General features: G+C 46.3%; 1 protein-coding gene across 1 annotated transcript; it reads left to right on the top strand.

The window, feature by feature from the left end:
* Positions 1–781: 781 nt before the first annotated feature.
* Positions 782–15,693, top strand: ciao2b (cytosolic iron-sulfur assembly component 2B). The gene is made up of 5 exons (XM_078210509.1): positions 782–958; positions 2,593–2,672; positions 5,822–5,947; positions 15,103–15,148; positions 15,345–15,693. The coding sequence occupies exons 1-5, from the start codon at positions 832–834 to the stop codon at positions 15,440–15,442; spliced, it is 477 nt and encodes a 158-aa protein (XP_078066635.1). The 5' UTR covers positions 782–831; the 3' UTR covers positions 15,443–15,693.
* The last annotated feature ends 7,682 nt before the right edge of the window (positions 15,694–23,375 follow it).

The raw sequence follows: 23,375 nt of genomic DNA, 5'->3' as shown, positions 1-23,375 counted from the left end.
ATAGACCTATGTTCAATAGTAGAGAGGTTAATAACCAGGACACAGGAGATAGGTCATTGGTATAGAGATCAAAGGGGAGTTGAGGAGAAATATTTCCGCCCAGTGGATGGTGGACTCAGGGTGACTGACTGTCCTGTAATTTGGCCTCTTGTCCTGCATTTATTTCCTGCTGCGCTGGTTTCTGCTGCAGGCTTTGGTCCTGCGGGTGTGATGGGCATGATGCCTATTTGGGACTGTCTGATATGGGTTGAGTGACAGGATGGATCCAAGCTGGCAGCATCAGAATGGGAGGGGGCAGCCCCCACTCTCTGAAGGAGGCACTGGATTTCCCACTGCCCCCAACCCCACATTCCCAAAGTCTGTACACAATGCCGGGATTGATTTATTTCAGCTCAGAGTTGCTGACCGGGGCAGGATTAGAACTATCTGCCTGGAAGGACCTGAGGCATCTTTTCAATCCCCTTGGCGCCAGGCCCTGCAGGAGCTGGGATTGGGATTAGGCGGGAAAACCCACTGCAGCTGCCACACACGCAACGGGCCGAATGGCCTCCTCTGTTTCTATGGAGACACAGAAGCTCCGTCCCCGTCTCGCTGGCCCCGCCCACTCCCGCTGCCCCCCCACACTCGTGCTGGCCCCGCCCATTCCCAACGGCCCCGCCTCCCCGCTGGCCCCGCCCACTCACGGCCCCGCCCGTTCCCAACGGCCACGCCTCCCCGCTGGTCCCGCCCATTCCCAATGGCCCCGCCCCGCTGGTTCCGCCCCGCTGGTTCCACCCGCAGTCGCGGATGGTTGGTGCCCCCTGACCCGGAAGTGTGCGCGCTGTGGGTGTCATGGCGGCCGGGTCGCGGCTGGAAAACGCCAACCCGCTGATTTACGGGCGGAGTTCGGAGCGGCCGCTCACCGCCCGGGAACAGGAGGAGGAGGCGGTGGACGCCATCGACAACAGGGAGATCTTCGATATCCGAGAGGGAGAGGGGAAGGGGTGAGGGGAAGGAGAGGGAGAGGGAGAGGGGAAGGGGAGAGGGGGAAGGGGAGAGGGGGAAGGGGAGAGGGGGAAGGGTAGAGGAGGAAGGGGGGAGGGGGAAGGGTAGAGGAGGAAGGGGGGAGGAGGAAGGGGGGAGGGGGAAGGGGAGAGGAGGAAGGGGGGAGGGGGAAGGGGAGAGGAGGAAGGGGGGAGGGGGAAGGAGAAGGGGAGGGGGGGAAGGGGAGAGGGGGAAGGAGAAGGGGAGGGGGGGAAGGGGAGAGGGGGAAGGAGAAGGGGAGGGGGGGAAGGGGAGAGGGGGAAGGAGAAGGGGAGGGGGGGAAGGGGAGAGGGGGAAGGGAAGGGGGGAGAGGGGGAAGGGAAGGGGGAGAGGGGGAAGGGAAGGGGGAGAGGGGGAAGGGAAGGGGGAGAGGGGGAAGGGAAGGGGGAGAGGGGGAAGGGAAGGGGGAGAGGGGGAAGGGAAGGGGGAGAGGGGGAAGGGAAGGGGGAGAGGGGGAAGGGAAGGGGGAGAGGGGGAAGGGAAGGGGGGAGAGGGAGAAGGGAAGGGGGGGAGAGGTGGGTCTGGCTCGATGCGGTTTGAATCACTGCTCTGTTGGCTCTATGAGGGGATGGATGGGCTGAGGGGAGGGGTGTGTATTATAGGGGAGACGATGGCCTAGTGGTATTATCCCTAGATTATTAATCCAGAAACTCTGCTCATGTTCTGGGGTAAACACAGTAAGAAGTCTCACAGCATCAGGTTAAAGTCCAACAGGTTTATTTGGTAGCATGAGCTTTTGGAGCGCCATTTCATCGAAGGAGCAGCGCTCCGAAAGCTAGTGGCTTGTGCTGCCAAATAAACCTATTGGACTTTAACCTGGTGCTGTGAGACTTCTTACTGTGCTTACCCCAGTCCAACACCGACATCTCCACATCAAGTTCTGGGGATCCAGGTTTGAATCCCTCCACGGTAGATGGTGGAATTTAACGTCAAAGCTGGAATTAAGAATCTACTGATGACCATGAAACGATTGTCGAAAAAACCCATCTGGTGCACTAATTTAGGGAAGGAAATCTGCCGTCCTTACCCGGTCTGGCCTACATGGTGACTCCTGAGCCACAGCAATGTGGTTGACTCTCAACTGCCCTCCAAGGGCAACGAGGGATGGGCAATAAATGCTGGCCAGCCAGCGACGCCCAAGTCCCACGAATTAATTTTTAAAAATTGTCCAGTTTCTCTCTCTCCAAGAGGATTCAAACCTGCAACAGGTTTTGTGGAGGTGATTTCAATTGTTGAAGGCAAATTACTGAAATCTGAAACACAAAATGCTGCAAATTCTCAGCGGGCCTGACAGCATCTGTGAAGAGAGAATGGAGCCAATGTTTCAAGTCTATATGACTCTTCGTCTTGAGATCTGAGATGGTGTCATCCAGACTCAAAATGTTAGCTTTGTTCTCTCTCCACAGATGCTGTGATTTCAATTGTATTGTTTTTGGACATTAACCTTTAAATCAGAGTCCTGCTCATCACTGAGAGTGTTGAATTTAATGACGACTGGCCTTTTCCCATCCCCTGAGTGAATGCTGTTAATACACACACTGCTGCAGAACATTTCCTTAACGTATTTACATCTGATCAGATCAATCAGTGACCCTGAGCATCCACTGAGCCTGGAGGAGTTAAATGTTGTCGAACAGCTTCGAGTTAATGTAAGTATTCCCTATTGATCGTAAATAAGATTACATTATGTTTCAGGTGTTGTGAGTAAGTTGCAAAGACAACTTCGCACAACTAAACTTTGCTCAAAATCAGGAGTGTGTCTGCCAACTTTCTAAATATAAGCTGTGGTTCAGTGGATCGCACTCTTGCCACTAAACCCCAGGTGAGGAGCTGCTCTATTGCAGTTCCCTGTGTGGGTGGGGGTGTGAAGACTGGTCACTTACTGAGCTGGCAGGGGGTAAGTAGCATCCAGATTATCAGAACCCCAGCACGGGTCAGTGTTGTGAGAGAGAGCATGAACCGAAGGAGATGAATTTTGAAATAATAGTTGTAGTAAAGATCATTTTCCAGGAATTCTGAAGTATTTGATTGGAATTGATGGAAGGATTGGGAATGGTAGTTTTAGTAATGTGTTTGAGTTTGCTTTGAAGGATTTCTTTGGAAAGTCGCTAGGGTGAATCAAAAAAGTATTTAATGGGTGAATTTCTGGCAGTGTTACTAAGCTGACTGTTTAATACAGTTAACCTTTGGCCTATCTGAGTTGCTTCCAATAGCACAGTCTGATGGATTTGGGGAGCTGTTGTCTATGTTTGCAATGGGAGAGGAAGCTCAGATCTTTAAATTCAGACAGTAAATCCAAAACAATATTGGCTGCAGCTTCCTGGATTTGTGGAGTGTCATTAAATTCATCAGCTGACAGATCCTCCACTTCCAAAACAGGAAAGTGCTGAGGTCGAATATCAACGAATTCAAGATGCTGGGTTCTGGGCCCAAACACTCTCAATGCGGGACTGAAGGAGTGCTGCACTCAGAGGTTCCATTCTATTGCATGAAATATTAAATCAAGGCCCGGTCTGCCCCCTCAGCTGGATGTTTAAGATGCCACAGCACCATATCAACAAAGTACAGGAGAGTTCATAGAAATCATAGAATCCCGACAGTACAGAAAGAGGCCATTCGGCCCATCGAGTCCACACTGACAACAATCCCACCCAGGCCCTACCCCCATATCCCCACATAATTTACCCACTAATCCCTCTAATCTATGCATCCCAGGACACTAAGGGGCAATTTTAGCATGGCCAATCGACCTAACCCGCACATCTTTGGATGTGAGAGGAAACCGGAGCACCCGGAGGAAACCCACGCAGTCACGAGGAGAATGTGCAAACTCCACACAGACAGTGACTCGAGTCGGGAATCGAACCCAGGTCCCTGGAGCTGTGAAGCAGCAGTGCTAACCACTGTGCTACCGTGCCGCCCTGGAACATAGCATGAGAAATAGGAGCAGGAGTAGATCATTTTGCCCCTTGAGCCTGCACAATACAATACAGTTAGAGCTAATCTTAACCCCCCACCCCTCCCCATATCCCTTCTTTCCCTGAAAAATCAAAAATCTATCAATCTGAGCCTTGGATGTTCTCACAAGTACAGCCTTCATAACCTTGTGAGTGAAGGAGTTTCTTCACATCTCAGTCCTAAATGGTCAGTTCCTTCTCCTGAGACTGTGCCCTCGTTAACCAGATTCCCCAGCCAGGAGAAACAACTACTTTGTCAACTCTTCAAAATGTTTCAATGAGATCACCTCTAATTCTTCCAAATTACAAAGAATATAAACGTAATTTACTGATCATCTTATCAGAGGACAACCCTCTCATTCCAGACCCCTTTGATGTAATGCCTCCAATGCCAATACATCCTTCCTTAAATGTGGAGGCCAAAACTGTGCACAGTACTCCAGGTGTGGTCTCACCAAAGTGTTGTGCAATTTAGCAAGAATCCTTATTCTTGTACTCCAATCTCTTTTGTAACAAAGACCAATGTACCATTTACCTTCCTAGTTGCTTGTTTTACCTGCATTCTAACCTGCGTTCAAGTTTCATGACTTTTAAAAGATATTCTGTTTTTCTATTCTGATGACCAAAGTGAATAACCTCAGACTTCCCTATATTATACTCCATCTGCCACCTTCTTTCCCATTCTCAGAATCTGTCTAAATCCTTTTGCAGCCACTTTGTGTCTTCCTCACAGTTTACATTCCCATCTATCAGAGGAGTTCATTCAATCTGTCATGTCTGTGCTGACTCTCTAAGAGCAAATCGCCTCCTGTCGCCCCCAAACCTTTCCCCGCAGCCCTGCAATTATTTTTTCAGTCAATGGTCAGGTCTGTTTTGAAAGTCTCAGTTGAAGCTGCTTTCACAAACTCGGGCGACGTATTCAAGTTCTGAGTGACTCCCTGCACAAAAAGGTTTTCTTATTTTGCTATTCACCTTAAATCTGTGTCCTCTGGTCCTAGTTTTATATCGTTAACAACCTCTCCCCACTATCCTGACCAATATTTAGTCCACATCCCAACAAAATCCAGTTATCTGCTCATTATCAGATTGATGTTGTGGGAGCTTCCTGTGCACAAATAGACTGCTCCGTTTGCGACTTCAATAAGTATTTCATTAGTCGTGAAGAGCTTTGGTTTATGCTTTGGATTTACAGATTGAGGTGTGGGTAAGATGGATGTAAACAAGTGATTTAACGTGAACAATTTGTACTTGTGCTGGGCAACTGATCTCCGAGTGTAAGTGGACCCTGTCCGTGGTGTATGAATTGGTATTGTTGTTAGTTGTGCAAAATAATTTCTCCTGTACATTTTGAACCTAGTGTGAGGGAGAGTCTGGGTCTAATAGAACTACAGTCAGATGTTCTGAAATCAGTGAAACGCTCTCACCAGGAGCGAACCTAACCTCTGCTGCCTGAGCAGCAAGCCCTGCTCATCCATCATCCCTGTCCTCACTCACCTACAATGGTTCCTGGTTAGGCACCACTGTCACTTTTAAAAATTCTCATCCTCAATGTCAAATTCCTCCATGATCTTGTCTCTCCCAATCCCTACATTCTAACCTCTTCCAGCCTTACAGCCCTCGGATCTCTGCACTCTTCCAAATCTGCAACATTGCTGAGTTTAATCGTTCCTCCATTGGTAGAATTCAGCTGCCTGGGCCCTGAGCTCTGAAATTCCCTCCCTAAACCTGTCTACCTCTCTAACTCTTTTCCTGTAAGACTCTCGGTGGGCTTGACCTGTGAAAGGGATAATGAGACTCTATAGTTCCCAGTTTACTGAATTTGATTCTCCTGTCTGTACCAGGTGACTGATCATGAGAACAGTGTGTCGGTGGCCTTCACTCCCACAATCCCTCACTGTAGTATGGCTACACTGATTGGTTTATCCATTAAAGTCAAGTTGCTGCGCTCACTGCCTGCACGGTTCAAGGTGAGAATTAATTACCTGGTAATCAGTGAGTGTGTGATAATTACCTGATAATCAGTGTGTGTAAGGGAAATAGTAATGGGGAAACGGGAAACAGCAGAGGAGTTCAATAACTACTTTGTGATAGTCTAAGCGGTGGAAGACGCGAACATTAAAAAAAAAACTGAATAGTCAAGGGGCAAAAGCGGTGGAGGGGGCCTGTGGGGGAAATAAATACAATAATTATCACTAGAGAGAAACTAGGGAAACTAATGGGGCTAAAGGCTGATAAGTCCCCGGACTTGATGGGTTGCATCCCAGGATGTTAAAGGAAGTATCTGCAGAGATGGATTTGAAGTAATCTTCCAAGAATCCTTGAATTCTGGATATGTCCCAGAGGACTAAAAAACTGCCAACGTAGCCCCCTTATTCAAAAAGGAGAGGGTGACAAAACAACAAGTAACTATTGACATTTGTCACTGAGAAAATGTTAGAGTTCAGTATAAAGGGTGGAATAGCAGAACATTTAAAAATACATAATGTAATCAAGCAGAGTCAGCATGGCTTCATGAAGGGAAAATCATGCCTGACAGATTTAGTTGAATTCTTTGAGGTGATAACAATCTGGATAGATAAAGGGGAACCATGGGAATTGTGTGGACAGGGAGAGGGCCTGGGTAAGATATTCTGTCACAGAGTCAGTGCAGACTTGATGGGCCGAGTGGCCTCTTCTGCTCTCTAGGGATTCTATGAAACCAGTAGATGGTAATAGACTTGGGTTTCCAAAAAGTGTCCCTGTGCATAGATGTGCATTGCCTCCCACCACAGGGGTGGCTGTGTGTTTTTCCTATCCAAATCTTCATTTTGTTTCTAAAAAAAGAGTTTTCTTGGAAATGGATTTTTAACCTGTGCTAAGAATATATGTTAATTTTAGAATTGATAAAAGCACTCCAGACTATTCATGATTTTTCATTACTGGACTGCGACCTCGGGAGCACTCGGCAAGTCAGAGGCAGCAAAAGGCCAGCACATCGACGGCAATACTAGTCGATTAAAACAATCGGTGGGCTCAAAATCTCCTGGAAAATGAGCAAAGTATGAAAATGAGCCAGTGATCTGTGTAAAAACAACTTTACCGAAGCTGCGGAGTCTTTTCCGGCTGTGCAACTTCACATGTGATGGGCTGCAGCGTCGGGACCTCAAACTCAGCGAGAGAGAGAGAAACCTGCTTTTGGACAGCCAATACTTAAAAGGGAAAACAAATAAAGCAGCTGTAACCAAGATAGAACATAGAACAGTACAGCACAGAACAGGCCCTTCGGCCCACGATGTTGTGCCGAGCTTTATCTGAAACCAAGATCAAGCTATCCCACTCCCTATCATCCTGGTGTGCTCCATGTGCCTATCCAATAACCGCTTAAATGTTTCTAAAGTGTCTGACTCCACTATCACTGCAGGCAGTCCATTCCACACCCCAACCACTCTCTGCGTAAAGAACCTACCTCTGATATCCGTCCTGTATCTCCCACCACGAACCCTATAGTTATGCCCCCTTGTAATAGCTCCATCCACCCGAGGAAATAGTCTTTGAACGTTCACTCTATCTATCCCCTTCATCATTTTATACACCTCTATTAAGTCTCCCCTCAGCCTCCTCCGCTCCAGAGAGAACAGCCCTAGCTCCCTCAACCTTTCCTCATATGACCTACCCTCCAAACCAGGCAGCATCCTGGTAAATCTCCTCTGCACTCTTTCCAGCGCTTCCACATCCTTCTTATAGTGAGGTGACCAGAACTGCACACAATATTCCAAATGTGGTCTCACCAAGGTCCTGTACAGTTGCAGCATAACCCCACGGCTCTTAAACTCCAACCCCCTGTTAATAAAAGCTAACACACTATAGGCCTTCTTCACAGCTCTATCCACTTGACTGGCAACCTTTAGAGATCTGTGGATATGGACCCCAAGATCTCTCTGTTCCTCCACAGTCTTCAGAACCCTACCTTTGACCCTGTAATCCACATTTAAATTAGTCCTACCAAAATGAATCACCTCACATTTATCAGGGTTAAACTCCATTTGCCATTTTTCAGCCCAGCTTTGCATCCTATCTATGTCTCTTTGCAGCCTACAACAGCCCTCCACCTCATCCACTACTCCACCAATCTTGGTGTCATCAGCAAATTTACTGATCCACCCTTCAGCCCCCTCCTCTAAGTCATTAATAAAAATCACAAAGAGCAGAGGACCAAGCACTGATCCCTGCGGCACACCGCTAGCAACCTGCCTCCAATCCGAAAATTTTCCATCGACCACCACCCTCTGTCTTCGGTCAGACAGCCAGTTACCTATCCAATCGGCCAACTTTCCCTCTATCCCACACCTCCTCACTTTCATCATAAGCCGACCATGGGGGACCTTATCAAACGCCTTACTAAAATCCATGTATATGACATCAACTGCCCTACCTTCATCAACACACTTAGTTACCTCCTCAAAAAATTCTATCAAATTTGTGAGGCACGACTTGCCCTTCACGAATCCGTGCTGACTATCTCGGATTAATCTGCATCTTTCTAAATGGTCGTAAATCCCATCCCTAAGGACCCTTTCCATCAATTTACCAACCACCGAAGTAAGACTAACCGGTCTATAATTACCAGGGTCATTTCTATTCCCTTTCTTAAACAGAGGAACAACATTCGCCATTCTCCAGTCCTCTGGCACCATCCCCGTGGACAGCGAGGACCCAAAGATCAACGCCAAAGGCTCTGCAATCTCATCCCTTGCCTCCCACAGAATCCTAGGATACATTTCATCAGGCCCAGGGGACTTATCGACCTTCAGTTTATTCAAAACTGCCAAGACATCCTCCCTCCGAACATCTATTTCCTCCAGCCTATTAGCCTGTAACACCTTCTCTTCCTCAAAAACATGGCCCCTCTCCTTGGTGAACACTGAAGAAAAGTATTCATTCATCACCTCGCCTATCTCTACTGACTCCATACACAAGTTCCCACTACTGTCCTTGACCGGCCCTAACCTCACCCTGGTCATTCTTTTATTCCTCACATAAGAGTAAAAAGCCTTGGGGTTTTCCTTGATCCGACCCGCCCAAGGACTTCTCATGTCCCCTCCTAGCTCTCCTAAGCCCCTTTTTCAGCTCATTCCTTGCTAACTTGTAACCCTCAATCGAGCCATCAGAACCTTGTAAAAGATGAATCCGAATTCAAGCTGAAATCTCCTGGTTTTATCACAGATTGATGTTTGCAAAGAAAAAACAAAAAGGAAAAAAATGTTTTTAAATTCAATAGAAGTCATACAAATTGGAAGAGAAAATAAATGAGAGGGGAGCAAAAGTTAAAAGTCCTGCAACTTAGCTGGCAACAGTGATGGCGGGAAAAGGTGGCGCTGAGGAACCATTCGATGAGAATGCGGAATCATGGAGTACCTATGAAGAGAGATTTCAATAATATCTTGCTGCAAACGGGATGATGGATAAAATTAAAGTAAAGTTTATCAGTCGCAAGTAAGGCTTACATTAACACTGCAATGAAGTTACTGTGAAATTCCCCTAGTCGCCACACTCCAGCGCCTGTTTGGGTCAATGCACCTAACCAGCACGTCTTTCAGACTGTGGGAGGAAACTGGAACACCCGGAGGAAACTCATGCAGACACGGGGAGAATGTGCAAACTCCACACAGACAGTAACCCAAGCCGGGAATCGAACCTGGGTCCCTAGAGCTGTGAGGCAGCAGTGCTAACCACTGTGCCGCCTGAGTCTTAATAGAGTAGAAAACCTCATTAGTGACAGCATGGTTTTGTAAGAGGGAGGTCGTGCCTTACAAATTTGGTGGAGTTTTTTGAGGAAGTGACAAAAACGGTTTACGAAGGAAGGGCCGTGGATGTCGTCTATATGGATTTCAGTAAGGCATTTGACAAAGTCCCTCATGGCAGGTTGGTTAAGAAGGTTAAGGCTCATGGGATACAAGGAGAGGTGGCTAGAAGGGTAGAAAACTGGCTTGGCCACAGGAGACAGAGGGTAGCAGTCGAAGGGTATTTTTCCGGCTGGAGGTCTGTGACCAGTGGTGTTCACAGTAACAGTTTTAACAACACCAGGTTAAAGTCCAACAGGTTTATTTGGTAGCAAATACCAAATGGCTCTGCCATTATACAATAAATGGCAGAGTCATCAGGAGTATAGAAACACAGAGGGACCTAGGTGTGCAAGTCCACAAATCCTTGAAGGTGGCAGCACAGGTGGAGAAGGTGGTGAAGAAGGCATATGGTATGCTTGCCTTTATAGGATGGGGTATAGAGTATAAAAGCTGGAGTCTGATGGTGCAGCTGTATAGAACGCTGGTTAGGCCACATTTGGAGTACTGCGTCCAGTTCTGGTCGCCGCACTACCAGAAGGACATGGAGGCTTTAGAGAGAGTGCAGAGAAGGTTTACCAGGATGTTGCCTGGTATGGAGGGTCTTAGCTATGAGGAGAGATTGGGTAAACTGGGTTTGTTCTCCCTGGAAAGACGGAGAATGAGGGGAGACCTAACAGAGGTGTACAAAATTATGACGGGTATAGATAGGGTGAACGGTGGGAAGCTTTTTCCCAGGTCGGAGGTGACGATCACGAGGGGTCACGGGCTCAAGGTGAGAGGGGCGAGGTATAACACAGAGAGTGGTGGGGGCCTGGAATGCGCTGACAAGTAGGGTGGTGGAGGCAGACACGCTGGCATCGTTTAAGACTTACCTGGATAGTCACATGAGCAGTCTGGGAATGGAGTGATACAAACGTTTAAATCACGGATAGATGGATTGTTTAAATCACGGATAGATGGATTCCTGATCGGTAAGGGAATTAGGGGTTATAGGGATCAGGCGGGTAAGTGGAACTGATCCACTTCAGATCAGCCATGATCTTATTGAATGGCGGGGCAGGCTCGAGGGGCTAGATGGCCTACTCCTGCTCCTATTTCTTATGTTCTTATATTCTTACGAATGGTCTAGTTGGACCAATGAGCGGCACAGGCTTGGAGGGCCGAAGAGCCTGTTTTCTGTGCTGTACTGTTCTTTGTTCACTATTACAGAGTAGTGTCCATGCTGCTAAACCTGGTACAAAAACTTACGAGAATTGACCATGAACCTTGAAGAATACTTCTCTTCCAAACCTTTCATCATAGCTAAGAGATTCCGATTTCGTCGACGGAGCCAAGAAGAGGGCAAAAATATTTCACTATTTGTAGCTGTACTGCGGGAACTAGCAAAGGGTTGAGAGTTTGACTCGATCTTTCAAGACACTGCGAAACTGACTTGTTTGTGGGCTTCGGAATGAAGCAATTCAAAGATGATGGCTGACCGAAAGTGCTCTACCACTAAAACTTTATGTTGAGATAGCAGTGACCATGGGATTGGCTGCTAAAGAAGCTTCCCAACTTGGAACTGGAACCAAAATATACAAGATGTACATTGAGAAAAGAAAATTTCTCAACGTACAAGCATGCCGCAGGTGGGGCATTCTCCACAAGTGTTGATGTCACAGAAACAGTTGTTGCAGGAAAGGTCCCTCATCAGCACATAATTACGAGATTAAATACAGAAGGTCAAAGCAACATGCAAACGTCGATGTTCTATCACATCTACTAATTCGGGACAAAGCCGAACCATAGGAGAACTATGTGAATTTCTTTCCCAGGTTAATAATGTACCGGGTACAGCCTCTCAAGTGAAAAGACACACACACTAGGTCAGATAAGGGAGGTCATGGGAAAATGACATTGGATAAAGAGAAGAGTTGATGGGTCGAACAGCCTCTTTCTGCACTTCTGGGGGTTCTGTGGTTGAATGGAATCTGGGATTCAAGCTGTAATGAACAAAGGAACTTGAGTTAATGGTACAAAACCAAATACTGTTATGAGGGATCATGCTTGTGCAGTCATACACTGGATCCGCTTCACGAAGGTCATCCAGGAATTGTACGTATGAAAGAACTCAGAAGGAGTTGTCCGGGTGCTCCAGTTTCCTCCCACAGTCCAAAGATGTGCGGGTTAGGCTGATTGGCCATGCTAAATTGCCCCTTAGTGTCCCGGGATGCGTAGATTAGAGGGATTAGTGGGTAAAATATGAGGGTTAGAGGGATTAGCAGGTAAATATGTAGGGATATGGGGATAGGGCCTGGGTGGGATTGTTGTCGGTGCAGACTCGATGGGCCGAATGGCCTCTTTCTGCACTGTAGGGGTTTTATGGTTCTATGGAGTTATTTCTGGTGGCCAAGACTAGACTCTGAGATTGAAGAAAGAGTCGGACACTCAGTCTTGTGCTAGGATACGAAATACTCCCACTTCTTCAACCATTCAACCCATTCAGTCGGCCGAGACAACCTGGACAAAGAGTACAGGCTGATTTTTCAGGTTCAGTTGAGTGATCTATGTTTCTCGTCCTTGTGGATGCACATTCCAAAATCATGGTGATGAAGTTGACATCTACCGTAGAAGCAACCAAACAACTAGATAATGTATTCGCCTGATTTAGAAGTCCAGGACAGTTAATTAGCGATAACAAAACTCAGTTCACATCAAAAGAATTTGTGGGCTACCTTAGAAGCCATGGCATACAGCATATCAGAGCTACGCCCCATCATCCTTCCACTAATGGATGGGCAGAGAGGTTAGTTCACTCATTGAAGAGTATCATTAAAGCACCAAAGGATGAAGGACCATTAGCCAAAAGAGTAAAGAACTTTCTCATATCCTACAGAAACACAGCCCATATGACAAACCAAAACTCACCAGCAAAGGTGGATTTTTAAAGAGGAAGTTGAGAACCAAATGTGATTTGTTTTTACTGCCTGATACTTCCACTCTAGCAGAGCGACAGCAGCAAAACTGAGTTACTCACCCTGAACAGACATCACAACCAAGAAATTTCAATCAAGGAGAGTTTTAGCGGGAAACTACTCTTCAAGTGAGAAGTGGCTACCTGCAGCAATGTTCAAAGACATTATTATTTCTGATACGGTGCAAACTGGTGACGAGAGAGTTTGGAAGAGGCATTGCGATCAAATCCTGGTTTCAAAAAGACCTTGCAGTCAGTATCTGAAAGGTCAACATCCGGCACTCGGTGTTCCGAAATCCCTGAACCCATGATCACGCTTGAGCTGAATTCCAATTCTACACCAGTTGAATCAACAGCATCTGTAGAAGCTGAACCAACTTTACCAGAGAATGTGTCTGAGCCAAATGGTGGGACAGACCATCAGGAGCTTGAAAGAAAAGACTCCCGAATGATGGATTCTGCTTAAGCGGAACCAGTTTCCATCTAAAGGACTCCTGTACCGCTCGTCTTTATGTAAAACTGTCTATAATTATACTTGGTAAAATAATGAGTGTTCGTAGTGAGTAAGAATTAATATTAGTTGTCCTACTGCTGGAGTAAAGGGGGGAGGGATGTTGTGTTTTATAAACCAATGCAGCTCAGTGCAGTGCGTCACATGATTACATGGTGACATTGTCAGAGACATTTGGGATAGTTTCCCTCTCTTCCGTCCTGGGCTCTGAGCTAGTAACCCCTATCCAATAAAGCTCCACCAACTGGTTACATAACCCACGGTGTGGCAATCTTTTCTTCTGTTTTTTGCTGTTGAAGTGATCTGACCAGTTTAGAATGTAACCTGGTCACCTGTGTGTCTGTTAGTTACTTGCTAATTACATAGAATTGACAGCTCAAAAGCAGGCCATTTGGCCCAGCCAATCTGTGCTGGTGTTTGTGATCCACTCGAGCCTCCTCTCACCTTTCTTCTTCTCAATCCACCATTCTAACCCTCTATTCCCTTCTCCCTCATTGGCTTCCACTTGAATACATCGACACAGTTCACCGCAGTCACTCCCTGTGGTCATGGATTCCACATCCTCCCCACACTCTGGGGTGAATAAGTTTCTCCTAAATTCACTTTTGGATTTCTTGGTGATTATCTTGTATTGACAAATTCTAGTTATGCTCTTGCTCAAGGTGGTGGAGGCGGACACACTGGGAACGTTTAAGACTTATCTAGACAGCCATATGAACGGAGTGGGAATGGAGGGATACAAAAGAATGGTCTAGTTTGGACCAGGGAGCGGCGCGGGCTTGGAGGGCCGAAGGGCCTGTTCCTGTGCTGTATTGTTCTTTGTTCTTCCACACTGTATCCAATCTATCAAAACCATAGAATCCTTACAATGCAGAAGGAGGCCATTCAGCCCATCAGGTCTGCATCGACTCACCATAACCCCACCCTACTGCCCTCTATGCATCTTTTGGACACTAAGGGGTATTTTAGCATGGCCAATCAACCCAACCCGCACATCTTTGGACTGTGGGAGGAAACCGGAGCACCCGGAGGAAACCCATGCAGACACGGGGAGAATGTGCAAACTCCACACGGACAGTGACCCAAGGCTGGAATTGAACCTGGGTCCCTGGGCACTGTGAGGCAGCAGCGCTAACCACAGTGCCAGCTCTTTCAGAATTTTAAAGACCTCTATGAGGTCACTCCTGAGCCTTTTTTCCAGAGAGCCAGTCAGTCATTCTTTTCCTGATAGGAATATTCATGCATTTCTGGTATCCTCTTTCTCAATCCTTTTTACACCTGATTTAGCATTTCTGTATCTGTTTTTATAATATGGAGACTGGAACTAGACACAGAAATCTTTGCATTAGTTATCCGGTACTCTGGAATGTGTCCTGGTTAGTTGGCATTCTGTATGCATTAGTTATCTGGTAGTGTGGGAGTGTAGGCTAATTACTTGGTAAGCTCTGCATCTCTTCGCTTACCTGGCACGGTCTGAGATTTACCGAATGATAGGAATTCCCCTGAGGACTCGGTGGGAATCTGCGTTCCTGCTATAGAAATGTTCCAGGCAATCAGCGAAGTCTCACATTCAGTCACTGATCTGAGGTGAATCTGGGCAGGAGTGGATCTAATTGGAAAGCAGCACAGGGAGGATGGGCTGCATTACCTCATTTAGTGTGGTTTCATTCTATGTTTCTAAGGCAGGGAGAAGGTCATGGATTTAAGACATCTTCTCTCTGTTGACAATGCTGTTTGAGTGACCGCAGGAAACCCTTTTCCCTGTGCCTCCTGCCTTATACTTTCCATGATTATACCTGGGTTTGAATTTCTAACATTCAGCCGTTCTTCCTGCAGGTGGATGTCCACATCACTCCCGGAACCCACGCTTCTGAAAATGCAGGTGAGGGAGGAGCTGCGTGTGTGTGTGGGTAATAGTGGATCAATCCTTGTAATCTATGATATTTCAGACTGCGCTGTCTTCACACCTGCCATGCAGCTGTGTGGGGAGGTGGGCACCGATTGGGCAGTGAAGTGGACAGTGAGTTCTCGCCTTGTGCCAGGCTGTTGTCCTGAATGAAATCTTCTTCTTTTTCCAGTGAACAAACAGTTGGCCGATAAAGAACGAGTGGCAGCAGCTCTAGAAAACTCTCACCTACTGGAGGTTGTGAACCAGTGTCTGTCAGAGAGATTATGACCAGGTCACGTAATGAGACTCACCTGAAAAACGACGCTGCAGCAATAAAGAATCACCACGGTTGTGATCCCTGTCCCTGTCTGAGGATCTCAGCTGACCCGGGACAGTTTCCACAGTGTCTGTGGCACGACACAACCCCGAAACAGGGTTTTCTGCATGTAACATCTGTAAGTCAATCCACCGGCTGTGCCAATGTGAAGATAGAAAATGAGTCATTAAAAGAAAACCCAAATCAATGATCTCTCACTTAACCTGAAATGATTACAGCTTGTTTTTTTTTAAACCAGTCTGCAGTTAATGGGAGCAGATGGGGATCAGTCTTGGGGAAGGAGTGAGAAAAAAGACAGTTTCCACAAGCCCTGAGGTGAAGGGGAAAGGGGTGTAAAAGTTCCTAATGTCTCTGCCTCTGTTTAGCACCTTCCTGCAGTTAGATGACTGCAATCAGTCAGTAGGGGTGCAGGTTGGGAGTGCTTTAATTACCAACCTTCTTCCCAAAATGCTTCAACATGTGTATCACCCCTCACACTCTCATGCACCCAGTTCTGCTCACTGACACACATCCTTTTCCACACTCTCCCACACAGACTTGCTCTTAAATGCACTCTCAAACCCTACACCCACTGCATTAGTCTGAGAGAAACTTTGAGACAAGTGACATTGTAAAAGCTTGCCTGTCAATATTCTGGAGTGAGCTAACACCGTGCTTATGTTTTGCTGTTTCAACCAAGGTGTTCATTGCTAGAGGGTTGGTTTATCTCAGTTGGCTGGACAGCTGGTTAATGACACAGAGCAACACCAACAACGCAGGTTCCATTCCCATACCGGCTGAGGTTATTCATGAATAATTGCCGCCTTAAGCTTGTCTCTCGCCTGAGGTGTGGTGATCCTCGGGTTACCACCAGTCAGCTCTCCCCCCCCCCCCCCCCCGCAATGAGCAGCCAATGATTATCTGGGATTATGATGGCTTTTACCCACCATTACTGGAATATAACATTCCATCCCATTTTGTAATTTTAATTAAAGAAAAGCCCATCCACAATAACTGAATACAGTAAAGCATCAAGCACTTTGAGAGGGCTCAGATTTTTTAAAGCTGGGTTTTTGAAGAGAGAAAATATTTCATTTTTTAAAGTTCATGCTCCCAGTTTGTCGGGTAATGTGCAGAATTATCTGTTCCCACTAGAGGGTGCCATTTGTGAGCTGTAGTCAGTATTGCTGCTGTGATTGAGATGGCAAACAGCTAAAACTATGTCTAACTCACTCGTGCGAGTGAATGTGTGAAAACAACTCAATAAAAGCTTAGAGATGAGCTGATTCAGCTGCGTTTTGCTCCTGCTTTTCTCCTGGATCCCGTTTTAGTCGATGATGTCTCTCTGCATTGGTTTCTAAGTCTCCTGTTTCAGTTTTGTTCTTCTCGTGGTGGGGTTAGGGGGTAGTTAACTGGTGAATGAAGACCTTTACGTTCTCACTATTCTTCAGAGAAGTGGTTCACAAACTTTACTGGTTGCTGAACCCCTTTGCAAATGGATCAGTAATTACTGATTTCCACAGTGGTTAGCACTGCTGCCTCACAGTGCTAGGGACCCAGGTTCGATTCCCGGCTTGGGTCACTATGTGGAGTTTGCACATTCTCCCCGTGTCTGCGTGGGTTTCCTCCAGGTGCTCTGGTTTCCTCCCACAGTCTGAAAGACATGTTGGTTAGGTGCATTGACCCGAACAAGCATTGGAGTGTGGTGACTAGAGGAATTTCACAGTAACTTCATTACAGTGTTAATGTAAGCCGACATGTGACACTAAATAAATAAACAAAATAAAAAACTGTAACCTCCTGTATTCTCAAGGTTAACATGCAGGTTCAGTCAGCAGTTAGGAAGGCAATTGCAATGTTAGCATTCATGTCGAGAGGGCTAGAATACAAGAGCAGGGATGTACTTCTGAGGCTGTATAAGGCTCTGGTCAGATCCCATTGTATTGTGAGCAGTTTTGGGCCCCGTACCTCAGGAAGGATGTGCTGGCCTTGGAAAGGGTCCAGAGGAGGTTCACAAGAATGATCCCTGGAATGAAGAGCTTGTCATATGAGGAACGGTTGAGGACTCTGGGTCTGTACTCATTGGAGTTTAGAAGGATGAGGGGGGAATCTTTTTGAAACTTCCAGGATACTGCGAGGCCTGGATAGAGTGGACGTGGAGAGGATGTTTCCAGTAGTAGGCAAAACTAGAACCAGAGGGCACAATCTTAGGCTAAAGGGACGATCTTTTAAAACAGAGATGAGGAACTTCTTCAGCCAGAGAGTGGTGAATCTGTGGAACTCTTTGCCGCAGAAGGCTGCGGAGGCCGGGCCATTGAGTATCTTTAAGACAGAGATAGATAGGTTCTTGATTAATAAGGGGATCAGGGGTTATGGGGAAAAGGCAGGAGAATGGGAATGAGGAAAATATCAGCCATGATTGAATGGCGGAGCAGACTTGATGGGCCGAGTGGCTTAATTCTGTTCCTAAGTCTTATGGTCTTGACTTAAATACATACTCTATCCCATCATAACTTTGGTTAAGAAAAGCTGTCAATCTCAGATTTAAAATTTACTGTTGATCTAGCTTCAACTGCTATTTATTGAAGACAGTTCCACATTTCTATCGGTTTCCTGTGTCATGAAGTGTTTTTCTAATTTCACTTCTCAAAAAGCCTGGCTCTAATTTTAAATTGTCCCCAAGTCCTAAACCCCCAATTTGCAGAAGTTGTTTCTCCGCATCTCCCCTACTTAATCTCCTAAATATCCTGAAAACTTTGATCAAATCACGCCTTAACCTTTATAAAGTTTCTGAAATACGACGATCTTCACCACTCCTTCACCCAACAGGGACACAGACCTGAACGCAGCAGGACTTCCTGAAGCTCAGTTCACAAACACACAACCTGATACCTCACAATGGCAGCAGCTGTGCCAGTGAACTCCAGCTCTTGCTTTCCCATGTCATTGAGGCATGGCTTCTACATTATGTCTTGTTGACTATGGTCTTGTCTTCTCTAAGACAATGTCTAAGATTCTGCCCCTTTCAAATGTCCCGATTTCTCCCCCATGCTTCACCAGGCTACAGTTGTCTCTGGTCAGCGTATTTGGCCCTGAATTCTCTGAGTTTGTCCATGATATCCCCTGGGTCAATACACAGCCCCTCTCAGATGATTCCGATTTTGCAGACAGTCTAAAGCTCACACATCTGCTGACATCAACCACATTCTGCAATATCACACTCTTGCAATTTCTATTAATAACATTGTTCTGAATATGCCAGCATTCATTCAGACAAAGGCAAGGTCACTTAATCCATTCGCTAACAGCTGTTGTATGTTGTAACACTCAGCTCATCATCATCATTTCACTTCCCCTTCTATATCTGCTGAGCTGAGTGCGCTATAACACGAGTAATTTTAGTATATTAGCTGGTAACACACTGCTTCCCCGGCATCAGATGTGGGGAGTGCCCTAAAAATGCACAGGAGAATCCCTCTCGGAGGTTCCCAGTTCAGGGTTCATGAGGCAGTTGTCCACAAGCACTAACTTCCTCTGGACAACTGCTATGCCCTGGGGACAATATGACGGGGCGGACCTGGCCTCCGAGCTCCCCGGGGCGGACCCGGACAGGGGTGGAATTGGGCGGACCCGGCCTCCGAGCTCCCCGGGGCGGACCCGGCCTCCGAGCTCCCCAGGGCCGACTCTGCCTCCGAGCTCCCCGGGCCGGACCCGGCCTCCGAGCTCCCCGGGGCGGACCCGGAGTGGACTTGGACAGGGGCGGACCCGGTCCCGTGCCCCCTCCGCCCCACGCAAGAAGAGCCAATCAGCCAACCTCCATCCACTTACCTGGACAGTTACCACCTTCATGGCCTGTCGGTTTCATTGCTCTCTTGAACCTGCTTTACAGTAAGCAGTTCTGTTTGAAAACAATGGAGCATAGCCTTCCTGAGCTTGCTGGTGTTGCTCTGCGCTGTGACCTTGAGGGACTTGGCAGAGGTTTAAGCTGAGTTTTCCAGAGCTGGTCAGTGAGCATTGAACGCTTTGGGTCAGGGCTGTCTGGGCGTTATCAGGGCTGTCTGGGCGTTATCAGGGCTGTCTGGGCATTATCAGGGCTGGCTGGCTGTTATGGGCCTAGATCTCAGCATTTTGTGAACCATTTGAACTTTGCAGCATTGTGGGTCCTCAGGAACTGCAGCGATTCAAGAAGGCAGCTCACCACCTCCTTCTCAAGGGCAACTAGGGATGGGCAATAAATGCTGGCCAGCCAGCGACAGCCCATGTCCCATAAAATGAATTGCTGCTTTTAATGATATATCCTCGCATTAGCTAGATTTGTGTAATTATTGATCTAATTTGATTATCCACTGATAAATTGAACCTATACTTCCCAAATTCCAGAAACTACCACACTAGTTTGTGTAATCTCTCCTCGTGATTGAACAGGATATCATTCTGGAAAATCTACACTGTACTCAGTGCCAGAAAATACTTCTGAAGATGTGGTGCCCAGAACTGCTCTCAATACTCCAGGGGTGTGAGGCAAGACCTCTGTCTCCACTTTTCGATTATTAGGTTCAAAGGTCAGCATTCGATTCTGATTATTTTCTGTACCTGCTCGTGATGTTTTACTGATCTGTGTACTTGATCCCCTCAACTCTCTTTGGACCTCTTCTGCTCCGACCAAGATGTCTATGCCTGCTTCTTACTGCACAGCCTCTCTTCCCCGGTGAGACACCCAGCTCACTCTGTGCTGCACAACTAGCAGCTGCATCCTGTCTGACCTCCCAGCACATGTTTCACATGATTTCCCAGACCCCTTGGAAAGTCTTGATGGACTCTGGTTTGAGAGCCATTCCTTAAGGGAGACGCTGTGGAATTTTGGGTGTTTTTGGTTTTTCTGTCGGGCTCTGCTGTACAAATATTTGTCCCTCAGGGAAGCACATGCAAGATCAAAGGAGGACACTATCCGGCTATTACACAAGATTCAGCACAAATACAATGCAGCCAGTCAATGTGTCACATGTTCCTCCTCCCACTTCCTCTCCACCTATCAGCAGATCCCTCCCAGTCCTTTCTCCTTTATGTTTAACTGGCTTCAAGGTTTAATGATATAATCATGTGAGGACAGGGAAGATGGCTCCCCTCTTTCACAATAGGGAATTTAATACAGCTACAGTTGCCTATCCAGTGAATGTTTAACTGTTTCGTGCTGTGACTGTAAAAGACACACACAGGTCTCCTTGCAAGCTTTTTGAAAAAATGAGAATAGTATTTATTGTACTCCAAATAAAAAAAAAGAGAATTCACTGACTCTCTCATACATGCACGCACAAATTTGGTTAACACAAAACAAGTACATATACACACAGACATGCACACACGCAAGTTATTGTTATGTATTTAAAGTGGTTGATTGGCCATGCTAAATTGCACCTTAATGTCAGGGGGACTGGCAGGGTAAATACCTAAGGTTACAGGGATAAGGCCTGGTGAGATTGTTGTCAGTGCAGGTTTGATGGGCCGAATAGCCTCGTTCTGCACTGTCGGGATTCTTTGGCTAAAAGTGGCACTGCTGCCTCACAGTGCTACGGACCCAGGTTCGAATCCCGGCTTGGGTCATTGTCTTTGCAGAGTCTGCACATTCTTCCCATGTTTGTGTGTGTTTCCTCTGGGTGCTCCGGTTTCCTCCCACAGTCCGAAAGACGTGCTGGTTAGATGAATTGGCCATGCTAAATTCTCCCTCAGTGTACCCAAGCAGGCATTGGAGTGTGGCAACTAGGGGATTTTCACAGTAATTTAACTGCAATGTTAATGTAAGTCTACTTGTGACACTAATAAATAAATTTTTTTAAAACATCATGTGATGTGTAGTGTCATAAGCAGATGTACTTGCGCATCTGTGGCTCATCCATCTTGGACCTGGAACAAGCAAAACCTTCTTAATAAACCGGCATCGTGTTTTACTATAATCCTCGAGTGTGGCACATCATTACTTTTCTCTTGGTAGCTACTGGTCGATACATAACAAAAAAGAAATTGGTGACAAGAGTTGGAGAAGCGGAACAGACTCGCGGGAACAGAAAGGTCAGTGGGAGCTTAAAGGAAAGCTACTCGGAAGAAAGGAAAAGTTCCAGGAAAAGGGAAACGGCATTGTTAGCTCGGGTACTTTTTGCACTGTGCGTGAAAGAGGTGGAAAACTGAAAAAAGTATAAAACCCAGGAGCTGATAACCAAAAGTGGCGAGAAAGGTAATGCCATGGATTATTTGATAAGGATTGTGAGACTTGGAATTTAAACAAAGAATCCAGTATTATCTCCAAGCAAATCAAGAACCCGATGACCTAAAGGTTGTAACATATAATCAGCCTCCCATCCATTGACTGTGTCTACACTTCCCGCTGCCTTGGGAAAGCATAATTATGGACCCCACGCACCCCAGACATTCTCTCTTCCACTTTCTTCCGTCGGGAAAAAGATATAAAAGTCTGAGGTCACATACCAACCGACTCAAGAACAGCTTCTTCCCTGCTGCTGTCAGACTTTTGAACGGACCTACCTCGCAGTAAGTTGATCTTTCTCTACACCCTAGCTATGACTGTAACACTACATTCTGCACTCCCTCCTTTCTTTCTCTATGAATGGTATGCTTTGTATAGCGCACAAGAAACAATACTTTTCACTGTATGCTAATACATGTGACAACAATAAATCAAATCAAATCAAATTTCTCAATTTAGTAGGATGCAAAACTTTTACATTACAACAAAGTTCTGTCCATCCAGATAATCCAGGTGTTAAAACCTGCAACAAACTGAGAGGAGTGTTTCTCATCAAAACCACTCATTATTGCAGAGAGATTTAGCTTCCACCGCTGAAGCCAGGAGGAAGGCAAAAGCATTTCACAGTTTGTGGTGAACTTACGAAGGTTGACTAAAGATTGTGAATTTGGTGTGACGCTTGATGATACTGTTCGTGATAGATTGGTGCGTGGACTCTGGAATGACACCATTCAGAGAAAGCTGCTCACTGAAAGAACACTGACTCTCAAATCAGCAATGGACATTGCAGTGTCAATGGAGCTGGCTGCGAAAGAGGCTCCACAGATAGGAGTCAGGACGCATATCCACAAAACGGTGACCACTGAAAATAAATCTGCAAAACTAAGCAGATCACCAATGTGCACCATCGAACACTCAATGGGGGAACGGTGAAGTGCAAGAATTGTGGCAAAAGGCCATGTTGCCAAAGCATGCTGGATGTGACAAACTTCCTTCACACAAAAAATATAAGGAAAAGAAAACCCTCTAGTCTACAGGAAAAATCTACTAGATGGCAAGTGAAGATGAAGACTCTTAGAAGACAACAAGTCAAAAGAAGTGGACGCTAGAAGTTTTGTTAGTACATGGTGATTCACAATGCTTTTGGGTATTCCCAAAACTTGATGGCAAACAAACCAAAATGGAAGTGAATACTGGGGCTGCAGTATGATTGATAACTGAGACAATCTATACATAGAAATTAAAGCATTTACTGTTGAAACCATCAAATGTCATCCTAAGAATGTACACAGAGGAGATTGTACCATTGAAAAGATACATTAATGTAAAAGTGGAAGTGAATGCACAAACAGCAGTGTCGCCTCCAAGTTGTTCGCAGAAACCTTCCTGCTTTATTCGTTAGAGCATGGTTGGAAAAAATTAGATTTGACTAGGGAGCTGTAAACCAATTGGTCGAGACAAGACTGATCTACAGCAACGTCTGGAAAAGTACAAGTGTGTGTTTGAAAACTCACTGGGCTCATTGGCAGGAGTTGAAGTCCAACTCGAAATTAAGCCAGACAGTACGCCAAGATGTCTAAAAGCCATAACAGTGCCATACGCCATCAGACCAAAAGTCGAAGAACTGGAAAGACTAGTCCAAACAG

The sequence above is a fragment of the Mustelus asterias genome, chromosome 4, assembly GCF_964213995.1.
Source record: "Mustelus asterias chromosome 4, sMusAst1.hap1.1, whole genome shotgun sequence".
Lineage (NCBI taxonomy): Eukaryota > Metazoa > Chordata > Chondrichthyes > Carcharhiniformes > Triakidae > Mustelus > Mustelus asterias.
Note: the sequence above shows the minus strand (reverse complement) of the source record. Positions and strands in the feature narration are given on the sequence as shown.